At 36.8% G+C, this 12,769-nt stretch overlaps 1 protein-coding gene across 1 annotated transcript in view; it reads right to left on the reverse strand.

Annotated features, from left to right (window-relative positions):
- LOC141516030 (sulfotransferase 1 family member D1-like) overlaps nucleotides 1-12,769 on the reverse strand; it is a 33,796-nt gene that overhangs the window by 3,044 nt on the left and 17,983 nt on the right. Inside the window, exons 3-7 of the mRNA XM_074227373.1 lie at nucleotides 11,004-11,129; nucleotides 8,466-8,563; nucleotides 4,834-4,960; nucleotides 2,465-2,559; nucleotides 984-1,164 (exon numbers count right to left, since the gene is read on the reverse strand). Of these exons, the coding sequence (XP_074083474.1) occupies nucleotides 984-1,164; nucleotides 2,465-2,559; nucleotides 4,834-4,960; nucleotides 8,466-8,563; nucleotides 11,004-11,129 (627 nt within the window). The remainder of the gene's footprint in view (nucleotides 1-983; nucleotides 1,165-2,464; nucleotides 2,560-4,833; nucleotides 4,961-8,465; nucleotides 8,564-11,003; nucleotides 11,130-12,769) is intronic.

Here is a 12,769-nt window from a genome sequence, read left to right on the forward strand (position 1 = left end):
TCTAAACTAAGACATCTTATGTTTCTTTGAGCTGCTTCCATTCTGCTTTGCTCATAGAGCGTAGCACCCTCTCTGATGGGAGGTTCTGTGTCAGTGTCTTCTATGCTACACAATCAATTCCAAAGTTCTAAAGAGAGACCTTCAGAGAATTCCTTTATTACTTCTTCTGACCCTCCTGTGAATGCTTGCTCCATGTGAATCTTTTTGAGGAGTATACTTTTGCTATTTGAAAAACATGGCCAGCTAACTCTATAAGATAGAATTTTAGGACCAGAAGGAAGTGATCATCTAGTTCAATCTATTCATTTTATCATTGAGGAAGCTGCTTAGGGAAGTACATACAACTCAGATATCTTTGTTCCTATTTCTCCTATAATTATTGACACTTTCCTGAGTAAGACACACAGGTCATTCCAGTAGCCCATGGTGTCTTGGTTCAGTAAAGGATCCTAGGGAAGATACTGATGGGAATATTCACTTTGGATGCTAAGGGAAGTCTTCACCCAAATATTTCCCATCCAGATTAGGTTTGTGACTGTAAAGATGTTTGTCACAGAATATCACCTTGAAGCTCTATTTTTCTTTTTGCCCTCTAAACCAGTCAGGTGGCTTAGTGGATAGAGTACCAGGCTTGAAGTCAAGAAGACATGAGTTCAAATCCAGTCTCAGACACTTCCTGGCTGTATGATGTTGGGCAAATAACCTAATAATGTTTGCTTCAATTTCCTTATCTGTAAAATGAACTGGAGAAGGAAACAGCAAAACACTCTAATAGCTTTGCCAAGAAAACCCCAAATGGAGTCATGAAGACTTAGACTGAACAACAACAAGCCTCTTATAGCTTCTATTTCCCTTTTCCTTATACCACCATTAGGCCATTTAATCTCTTGGAATTTAAGGACTGGGCTACTTGAGCTTTCAGATCTCTTCTACCTTCTATATTCCACTTATCTTTGAATATAGTACTTCTGTAAGACTCTCACCTTTTCTCATAAAAGGAGATACTTTGTGGTCCATTTCCTTTTCTGTCATCATAGTATAATTGGCTGTTGGGTTCTCTTTCATGATTTTGAAGGAGGTGTGATACAGGATTTTATCTATAATCTCTTCTGGCAAATCCTTTCCCAAGAACTCCAGAATTTTCAGTAGTTCACGTTTTGGATCCTGGGGAATCATGAAATCACAGAATTTTAAAATTATGTAGCTCAACTCATAAATTCCTCATTATAACATGGCTAACAAATGTCTATGTAGCATCAGTTTGAAGACCTTCAAAGAGGGGAACCCACCACCATTCAAGGCTGTTCATTCTATTTTGGGAGAACTTTCACTTTTAGGAAGTATTTTCCTGACATAATACCTAAATTACTTTTTTATGATATCCACTTCTTGCTTCCAAATAACAGCTCTATTAAATACTTGAAGACAGCTATCCAGTTCTCCCAAGTCTTTTCTTCTCTGTGCAAATCTGTTTCTTTAATGGATCATTATGGGTTCAAGACCCTTTACCATCCTGGCTACTTACTTTGGATATTCTCCAGTTTATTAAAATCCTTATAAAAATGGAAAGCAATACTTCTCATGATGGTTGGTGAGGGCAGAATACATTTGAAGTAACACTTATTTCTAGAAGCTATACTTCCCTGAATGAAACCCAAGATGGGCATTCATTTGGATGCTACATATCCTCTGACTCACATTGACCCCATGGTCCACTAAATTTTATTTTTTAAAGAAAAATTACTTTCTCTGGCATTCTGAGAAAATGGTAGAGTAGGTCAGAAATTTCCAAGCTCTCCAAATTTCTTCCATAAACAGACTATCACCACAAAATAAATGTAGAGCAGCAAAAATATAGGGGTAAAATAGTTGCCCTCATGAGACAATTAGAGAAGACTTTAGAAAAGATGCAACTTTATCTAATCATGCCTCCTCATATTTTAAATGAAAAGTTGATCTTTTTGGTGCTCTAACATAAGGCTTGACATTTATCCTAATTGAATTCTCTTGTTAGAACCAGGTCAACACTCTACCCTATAAAGGTATTGTAGGGTCCTGACTGTTATCCAATATGTTATTTATCTCTCCCAACTTTGAGTCATCTGCAAATTGGATGAGTATATAATCCATGCCTTTATCTGAGTCATTAATAAAAGATGTTAAATAGCAGAGGGTGAAGAACAGGTCTGTTGAACAACCTACTGGAGACCTCCCCAGCTACTGACGTTGACTCATTCACAATAACTTTTTGAGTTTGGCCATCCAATAGTTTTGAATCTAATTGTATTCTTGTCTAATTCATCTCTCTTCATCTCCACAAGAAAAACCTGAGATGCTTTGTTAGAAGATAGAATGACCATAGGACAGTCAAATTTGAAAAATTCCATGAGTGAAAAGACTTTCAAGAGAAGAAAGGAGAGAGGTAGAGTTTCTCTCATGTGGAAGAGGGTCCTTTTTGTCTCACCTCCTTCATATCTTCATAGAAGAGGTAGAGGATACGGTAGTCCTTCTTTTTCTCCCACCAGCCCTTCACATGATCATACCAGGAACCAAAACTCACTAAATTATAAAAGAGAAAATGTTCGGGGGAAATAAAGAATTTTTTAGAAGGAAAGACTTTAAAAATCACCCACATTTCTTATTGTCACCATCATCTTCTTATGCATTTTAAGTCAAGAAACATGCATTAAGTGCCAACTTTGTTGGAAATGCTGCTAAATTTTAGGGAAAAATCTTCCCTTGAGGAATTTATATTCTACTATGGAAATATAATTTGCAGCAATTGTTTCATGAGAATCTATATAATTAAGACACTATATTCTAGAATAAAATGAGATACAATCTAAAAAAATAAACAGTCCCTGCTCGAGATGCTGAATCTAGATGTAAAGACAGGTTATCTACTCAAAAATGATGAGTAATATTACAAGGTTAAATGTTTTGTAGAAGTAATAGGAAAAATGGAAGTTCAGAGAAGGGAGAAATCATGCTGAATGGGGGATCAAACCTGGCTCATAAATTAGAGGACCTGGGTTCAAATCCTCTATCTTTCACTGACCCACTGTGAGACTTTGGATTGTTATTTATCTCTTTAGATCTCAGTTTCGACTAGATTTCTTCTTTGGTCCTTTCCAGATCTGAATCTATGAGTCTATGCAAGAAGTTGGAACTTAAGAAGTGCCTTGAAAGACAAATAGGACTTGAATCATAAGAGAAGATGGGAAGGATATGGTAGGTAGGTAGAATACGATGAACAAAAGTGAAAAGGTAGAATTGTTCAAGACATGCTTGGGAGGAAATGAGTAGATACACTTTAGATGGAGAAGATCTATAGGAGAAGTGCCAAAGAGAAGGTTGGGGAGACGGTCCAGGACAGGTTGTGCTGTGTCTTGAATACCAGTGTGAAGATGAGGCTCCACTGATTACCCCCCCCCCCATTAAAACTAATTGCCTTTGTTAGGTTAAATCATCTTTTTTTTTTAAAATTTAAAACCAGAATCAGTGTCTGTTCATCTCTATGAATCAGTCAAAGCTATTTTGTGAGAATGAGATCTCACTGTTATACTTCTTGAATCCATACCCTTAGAGTTCCAAATGCTGAGATAATTTCTTTCTTTCATATAAATTCCTTAGGGCATGACCAATCCTTCCTCAGTGGCTTTGAGGCATTCAAGCAAGTGAAATAGGCTTTGTTCACACTCCATCTTGATTTTGTGATTCAGTCGAATTCAATGTAGCTAGGTGGTGTAGTGAATAGACTGAAGGACTGGAGTCAGGAAGACTCAACTTTCTGTTCAAACTTGACCTCAGTTACATGAGAATTGTGTGACCTTGAACAAGTCACTTCACCCTGTCTGTCTCCTTTTCCTCATCTATAAGGTGAGCTGGAGAAGGAAATGGCATCTTTTCCAAAGACAATGCTAAATGGGGTTATGTAGAGTCAGACAAGACTGAAAAGGACTGAAAAACAACCTAATTTCTTAAGTTTAGGTAAATATATTTAAGTGGGAAAGATAATTAACATCGTTCCTCCCTCATACCTAAATGATCTCCACTTTATTCTTTAGCAAGTGAGGATTTTAAACAAGAGTAAGCTTTGCAAAATGTGGTAGGTATGAGAAGATGCAGATTGGAAGTAGGAAGACAAGTTAGGCTAAGATGAGGATTTGCACTAGGGTAATGTGAATGAATTTATCCTGAAAATTATGATCTATAAATTCTGATTAAAGCACCTGTTTTATTGGAAGGGATACCATAAAATTTTAGTTGATTTATCATATTCACCTCTGTTTCTTGTTTTTCCTTCATTTTTAACAATAATAATTAATAATAATAATAATATAGTATTTACATAGTGTTTTAAAGTTTGCAAAGCACTATCCAGATGTTTTATATATATATATAAATTCTCAAATTAACCCTGGGAATGAGATGCTATTATTGGCTCTATTTTACAAGTGAGGAAACCGAGGTTGAGAAAAGTTAAAATAACCTCTTCAAGTCATCTATGTCCAAGTTTGAATTTTAACTCAAGTCTTCCTAACTCTATTTACAAGATTCTATTCACTGGGCCACCATCCATCTAAGAGAGTAGGAAATAGAAAAAGGAATTCCAATCAATATGCGATTGTCTGCATGCCCTTTTATTCAGTCACTCAATTATGCACTCTCTGTGTGCCTTTTTTTTTTTGGCAAAGCCATCAGGTTTAAGTGACTTGCATAGGGTCACACAGTAAGTATCTGAGACTGAATTTGAACTCATGTCCTCCTGACTTCAGGGCCAATGCTCTAACCATTGTGCTACCTAACTGCCCCATGAACAGTTAGTCTTACCCTTTCCAGCCATAAATTTTTCCAGAAACTCCTCCCAGGTACCAGGCTCTGGATGCATCTTTGCCATCTGGTAGAAATAATAGTAAGAGACAGCTACATCCTTAGCATTCCGCGCCACATATATCATCTGTGGGAAGAGATGAAAGATATGCGGGGTTTCATTCATATTCTTTTGACAGACTTCAGTAACATATACTTGTATTTTTAGAAGAGTTATTCCCCCCCCGCTGCTACTTTCAGATCTGGGCTGACACATTTGTTCTCTGACATAAGACCTCCATTGCTGTGTGTTAGCACAACATGGAGGAGAGAGGGTGCTGCTTGTAGGTCTCCAGACAAAGTGAAACCTGCTTGGATTGATTTGAGAGCAATGATTTAAATGTGAGCATTTATACCTCAAATATGGGCAAAGGTATATAAATCAGGGCTTGATTTAATGTTTTGTTGAAAATTGATAGTGTAGCTTGTGTTTAGCCTACATTTTTTCCTTGGGTTGTTTAGTTGTTGAGTCATATCTGACTCTTTGTGACCTCACTTTTGATTTCCTTGGCAAAGATACTGGAGTGGTTTGCCATTTCCTTCTCCATCTAATTTTACATACAGAAACTGAGGCAAATAGGGTTAGGTAACTTGCCCAGTCACACAGCTATTAAGTATGCGAGGTAGGATTTGAACTCAGATAAGACTTCAGACCGAGCACTCTATCCACTGAGCCACTGAGCTGCCCATTAGAGTTCAGTTGTTAAACATTCAACAGTATACCTCTGTACATATGTCTTCTAACATGGAAGAAATTATATCATCAGAAAGACAATGAAAAAATTCCAGCTAACCAAAATCCAATTAAACTCTAATCTTCAATTAGAAGCTATTTTTGTACTCTATCTTTAGGGGAAACAAGCCAATCAGAAGAAAACAAACCCAACATCAGAGATTCCATTAAAGAAACTCAAAAGAAACTCAAAATACTTCTAATGTATGTCTACAGTTGGGGATATTATAGATAAGGCTCATGTGTTGGGAGAAGAGTGGATGAATTGACTGGTGCTGCCTTCTGCCTTTGATTTTGTGATTCTATGATATACATTTCTCTTACTACAAAAGAGCTGTTGCTCTGTGGAGGGGGGAGACTGACACTGTATTTTGAATAAGATTGTTTTTTTTTTCCTTACATGTCATCCCCCACCTCTATTCCCCCCCCCCCCCCCCCCCACCTGGAGAGTGAAAACAAGGACTGTTTGGTTTTTGCATTCTTGGTCCAGTGCTTCTCACGGAGTAAGCATTCTATGCCAGTTTGTTGAGTTTTGAAGTTCCATGGTTGGAATTTTAAAAAGATAACAGTCAATTTTCATGACTTAGCAGATAATAATAATAGCAAACATTTCCATTTTGCTAATACTCTTGAAAATTTGCAAAACTCTTTACACATAGTATCTCATATTCTTGAGTTTTTTTTTTTTTTGCAAGGCAAATGGAGTTAAGTGGCTTGCCCAAGGCAATACAGCTAGGTAATCATTAAGTGTCTGAGACCGGATTTGAACCCAGGTACTCCTGACTCCAAGGCCGGTGTTTTATCTGCTACACCACCTAGCCACCCCCTATCTCATATTCTTGAAACAACCTTGTGAAGTAGGTGTTAGTATTATTCTTTATTATTTATACTTAAAAAACCAAGTCAGACAAAGGTAGGTGACTTGCCCAGGGTGAAACAGCTAGTGTTGAGAGAGGATTGGAACTCCTGGATTCTAGATTCAGCACACTATCCTTTAGACCTCCTAGCTCTAAGGACAGTATAATTAACTTAATTTATTGATGACTACAATGCATAGTTGTTATCCTTTTGATAGAGGTTTTCAGGTTCTCTTTCTCTATCTCCTCTGGCAAGAGCACAAGAACACCATAATCAGGGTAGAACTGAAAAGAGAGACCCCTTCTGTTTTTACTCTCTACCTTTTTGTTTTCTTGAACAAATATATACCATGAAACTCTCTCTGGTACTTCCTGTGGGAAGTAGGGTGAACGTAGCAGTTATTTTTCCCTTTGAATAAAGACTGTTGAGCAGTTAGTCCTTCCTGCTCAGTGACCAGTGAGGGTGTTGCATCATCATCTCAGTCCTTCAGGTAGACTAAGAGTCTCTGGAGATGATCCAGGGATACTTAGCTCATTATCGTCTGTTTTAATGAGGGATGCTTTCATTACATTAAAAGAATGATGTTAAGGCATTGCAGTTATCAAAGAAAATGGTAGCTGTGTGGATTACATTTTACCTAACTCATGAAAGTTGGCTATATTATGAAGTTTTAAAACCATTTATTCTTCTATTCAAAAAGTATTTATCAATAATTTCTTTTATTTGCTAGGAACTCTGCTAGACATACAAAGGTAATGGCAAAATAATCCCTGCTCTTAAGACATTTACATTCCTTTGGGAGAGAATGACATACTAAGAAAACTAAATTAAAAATATACAATTAAGTACAAGATAATTTTTAAGGGGAGGACTATAATGGGGCAAATTTTGTAAGAGGTGGAATTTGAGCTAAAACTTGTTGGAACTAGAGTGAGGAGGGAGCTTATTCTAAACACAAGAACCATCCTGGTAACTCATAAGAGCCAAGAAAATAGAAAGTCATAGGAGCATAGATCTAACCTGAAAAAGACCTTCTAATCCCCTCAGTTTATAGATGAGAAAACCAAGAGAGAGGTGAATTATTCAGCTAGTATCACATAGGGAGTTCAGCACCTGGGACAGCAAAAAATGTATAGTTTTGTGAAATTTATTGTTTGAAGGAGCATTATTTGTACTGTGACTGGGAAAGTGGGCTGGAGATAGGTTATGAAAAGCTTCAAAGGTCAAGTAGAGGAATTTGTATTCATTTTAGAGTCCAACAGGAGTCCTACAACCTCCTTTAATGGAGGAGTGATCTTCCTAGACCTGTGCTTTAGGAATGATCAATTCTTCAGGTGTTTAATGATTGCCTAACAACCATGATGATCAAAGGTCTTTCCAATGGAGGATGCTTACTACTGAATAGGTGCCATTCCATTCATTCCTATATTTTTTAAGTCCTAGTGTGTATCAGACACTGTGTCAATCGGAATACAAAAATGGTAAGGAAATAAGGAAGAAGATCTTATTCTAAAGGAACTTACATTTTTTGGGGGGGGAGGGGAAATAACCTTCACAGGGCTTATTGACTTGATGTGACAGAGAGAGAGAGAGAAAATGTAGAAATATAGTGTTATTGTGAAAGTATCCCTATTAAGGGAAGCAGCTCAATGACTCAGGAATTATGGCACTGGACCTGGAGTCTCAGACATTTCCTAATGTCTAACCCTAGGGAAGTCATCTATCCTTTGCCCGCAATTTCCTCATTGACAAAATGCTGATAATAATAGAACTTACCTCCCAGGTTACTGTGAGGAAAAAAATGAGATAGTGTTTGGAAAGTACTTTGCAAACCATAAAATTATAGGCATTATTAAAACTCTGCAAGTCTTGAATTACTGGGATGGAATCCCTTGCCTAATTGTCTCCTTCCTGGGAAGCAAATATCTCTCTCAATAATAGGAGATGACTGAAGAAGGCTGGATTCTCCCTTTAGCTTCCTCCTTCCTTTAGAATGGATTACCTTACAGTCATTCTTCCAAAAAGATGAAGGAAGCAGTTCCACTGGCAGATGGGTTTTCACTAGACGTGGAGACTTCAATGCTTCCAACTGCTTTGTACCTGTAAATGTGGAAAGAAATAGCCACGATTGGCAATGTTGAGTTCTGTCTTGTCATGCTGGGGGAATTTCATCATTAGCTTGTTTTTTCCTGGTTAAATTCCATTATGTAATTGACAATTTACATAAATTTAATTTCATGTTTTGATCACTTCTTTTTTTTTTAATTCTGTAAAATCATAGCTTGTTGTACTGTCTTTCTCCCAGTCTTTTAATTGTAGGTCAAAGCTGGAATCAAGATGGAGAGGTCGTTTGGTTTATAGAAAATGGAGGTAAAATTGTCCCATTTTACAGATGAAAATGAGACCCCAAGGGGTTAAGTTACTAGGCCAGGCTCACTCAGGTAATAAGTAACAGAAGCAGAATTTGAAAGCCCTTGCTATAACTCTAAAAAACTCAGGTTTTTTTTGTCCCACAGAATTCAATGATTCAGTGGAGAAGTACTAGACAAAACAGTGCTCTTTGCTCCATAAAACTTTTATTGGCTGTGTGTGGAATTTGGCTAGCAGAGCCCAAACCTGACTGGGAAGCTCATGGCACCATTGAAATGTCTTTATTATTTGATATGGGCTGTTATGACTTTCTAAAGTTGACAAGTCTCTGTGTGGTAAGAACAAAGAAGTTATGGAGACATAATATTTCAGTTGGAGAGGGATCCAGACTTGGAGTTAGGAAGTGCTAGGGAGCTGGGTTCAAGTCTTACCTAATCAAGATGTACATGCATATGTAAAAAAGCTATGTGACCATGAACAAATCACCTAATTTTTCCATGCCTCCATGCCTTAAGGAAATGTCAAAGTCTCAGTTTAGATTTAGAGCTGGTCTTTTTTTTTTTTTTTTTTGGCAAGGCAACAGGGTTAAGTGGCTTGCCCAAGGCCACACAGCTAGGTAATTATTAAGTATCTGAGGCCAGATTTGAACTCAGGTACTCCTGACTCCAGGGCCAGTGGTCTATCCACTGTACCACCTAGCCCCAAGATCTTTTTTTTTGAGGTATTTTGAGGCACTGCCCAGGGTCACACAGCTAGTAAGTGTCTGAGACCAGATTTGAATCTTGAAAGAGTAGTCTTCCTGACTCTAGGTCCAGGATGCTTTCTACTGTACCACTTAACTGCCATATATCCAAATCCAAATATTAATAATTAGTATTACCCTTGGCTTCTCCAGTATTTATTCATCTATTTTTCTAAAAAGATTTCCTTAGGAATTTATGTTTCACCAGTAAATATTTCATTCATATCAAAATATGCAACCTTTTGATGGTTTAGAGGAAACCATTTGTAACTTCATTTTGCAGATGGTGAAATGATGGGGAAATTGGTTGCTCATGAAGTGAATATTTGCTGACATTTCTATAACACTTTAAGGTTAGCCAGGTCCTTATCTAACCACAATGAATCATACAAACATATGTCATCATGCTTGTCCTGTTAATGGCTGAGGAAATAGGCTTAGTGTGATTGAGCTCTTTTTGGTTCCACAGTTAATACAGATCAGAGTTTGAGTTATATGGACGCCAGCGTTAAAAGGGACTTCAAACTCAGGACTAGTAATGCAAAGTCCAGTGCTCATTCTACTATGGCAGCTCCATTTCAAATGAAAGAGCAAGAAGTATAATTTAGATATAATTTAGAGTATGATCGGCCAAAGTGTGACTTTAAGATTTACAAAGAATTTGACATAGTTATGTCATTTGTTGCTTACCCTCTGAGGTGAATGATCTTATTCTTCCCATTTTACTGATGGGAATACTGAGACTGAGAGTTGTTAGGAAACTAGCTCAGCATCATAGAGTTTGGAAATATTTGAGATAGACTTTAAATGCAGTCTTCTCATGTGAAGTCTAGTATTCTATCCTTTGTGCTATTTAATTTAATCATTGTATTACTTAAGGTCATGGGACAAATTTTGATAGCATCAGAAAAGGTCAGGCTGACTTGAGAGAGAGCCTTACGCAGTGATGGTTCAACATGGCCCACACAGGCAAAGGTGAGGATGTGAATATATAAGAAGTCTCTGTTGAGAAACAAAGATTTAGCTTTGGTTCTTGTTTTGCCTGGGGACAGTGCTTCCTTCCATAACAAATTTAGGGAATGTTTCATAAATACTTTCAAAATTTTCCTTTATATCTGATCAAAGCTCTAAAAATCTTTCAATCTGATTTTAGGGAATAAAGTCTTTCTTGGTCAGTGAAATATTTCCTGCTTCTCTTCTTACTGCTCACTTAACCACCAATAGATTGCAAAATGAATGAAGAGAGTTTGTTGCTGTTATCTGAGGATGAGATTATTATACTTCAATTTGATTAGCTTTCTATACTTTTTTTAGCTTTGCAAATATTTTTTTCACCATAACTTTCCATAATGTTTACTCTAGAGATGATGAGAAGAGTATGAAAGTGTTGATTTTTTTCTAAGATAAAGGCACATTCACTGGAAATACCATTCACATATCCAGGCATTATCAGTTCCATGAAAGGGACCCGATTGAATATAGCATCTCGTTTGCATTTTTCTACATCTCCATTGTTATAGATCAGATCCAAGATTTCGCTGACCCAAGTGGTACCTGAAAAAGTGAATTACAGAAATGAAATTCAATAAATTAAGAAAAAAGATTTCTATTTTAGTTTTATGGAAGAATGATGATTTAATTTATTTTACAAAAGGGAATTGAAGGAAGCTAAGTAGTTTATTTAGGCAGAGCATTGGTCCTTGAATCAGGAGGACCTGAATTCAAACTCCATCTAAGATATTTACTTGCTGTGTGACCCTGGGCAAGTCAATTAGCCTCTGTTTGTCTCAGTTTCCTCATTTATAAAATAAGGCTAATAATATTTGCTCATAGGGCTGTTGTGACGATCAACTGAGATAAAACTGTAAAATTCTTAGCACAGTGACTGGAATCATTTGGCCTCAAATGCTTCTACCTGAGACCAGGCTTCTGTGATGGTCCAGAAGAAGGGGACTCCATGAACATCTACTAATTCCTGTCTGAACATTTTCTTCTCATCCATTTTTAAGAGACTGGTTTTAAAACAAACAAATGGAAGACCCCCATAAACATTAGCCGAGTTTATGAAATCTTCAGTTTGACACTATCATTTGACATTGATTTGATATATATATATATATGTATAATAACATAATAAATGCTATTTAAACATTAGTTATTTAAGGTTTTTTCTTTGCAAGGCAGTGGGGTTAAGTGGCTTGCCCAAGGCCACACAGCTAGATAATTATTAAGTTTCTGAGGCCAGATTTGAACCCAGGTACTACTGACTCCAGGGTCGGTGCTCTATCCACTGTGCCACCTAGCCGCCCCAGGTATTTTTATTATGAGGAAAATTTCTTGATAAGGTGAAAATAAAATAGTGAGAAGGAAGGAGACCTAGCAGTATTAGATCTTAAAACATACTACAGGGCAGAAATCATCAAAATATTTTATTCCTACTTAAAAAAAGGTCAATTGGTGGAGTAGATTAGATTCACAAATTACAGAAACAAATGAACATAGTAATATGTAACATAGTATTTGATAAAGCCAAAGACCACAGTTAATGAAGTAGGAACTTAGTATATGATAAAAATCTTAGGGATACTGGACAGCAGTCTGGCAGAAATCAGGTTTAGACCCATACCTTATACCACATACCAAGATAAGCTCCAAATTGAAGCATGACTTAGATCTAAAAGACCTATCATAAATAGATCAGAAGACTAAAGGAATGGAGAACATAAAAATCCATCATGAAGAACCTTGATGACTATTTAGAACCCGGCATTTGTAAATCCTTATTCCTTACATTTTATCAGTGTGAGTAAGGAAAAGCAGGTAATTCCTTAGAGAGTAGTGTGGGACGATAGCAGCAGCAGCAGCATTTATATATTTGCAAAATATTTTGCAACCATTATCTCACTAATGTCCTCACAACAACCCAGAGTATGTATACTCTATTACCTAGCCAAAGATCCACTGTGTGCCCAACCCTATAAAATTTGTAACCAGGTGAAATTTGGTTAAAGTGAATATTAAGGGGGAAAGAAATAGTAGCTGATGAAATGTTGCAAAAGGATCAAATGAGTATTTTTGATTATAGACTCACTACCTTCTTCATTATACCTCATTTATAGGTAATAAACATCTCATGCAGGATTCAAACTCAGCTCATCTTGATTCTAGGTCCTATCACCTAGAAGAAGAAATGT

Source organism: Macrotis lagotis, chromosome 3 (genome assembly GCF_037893015.1).
Source record: "Macrotis lagotis isolate mMagLag1 chromosome 3, bilby.v1.9.chrom.fasta, whole genome shotgun sequence".
Lineage (NCBI taxonomy): Eukaryota > Metazoa > Chordata > Mammalia > Peramelemorphia > Peramelidae > Macrotis > Macrotis lagotis.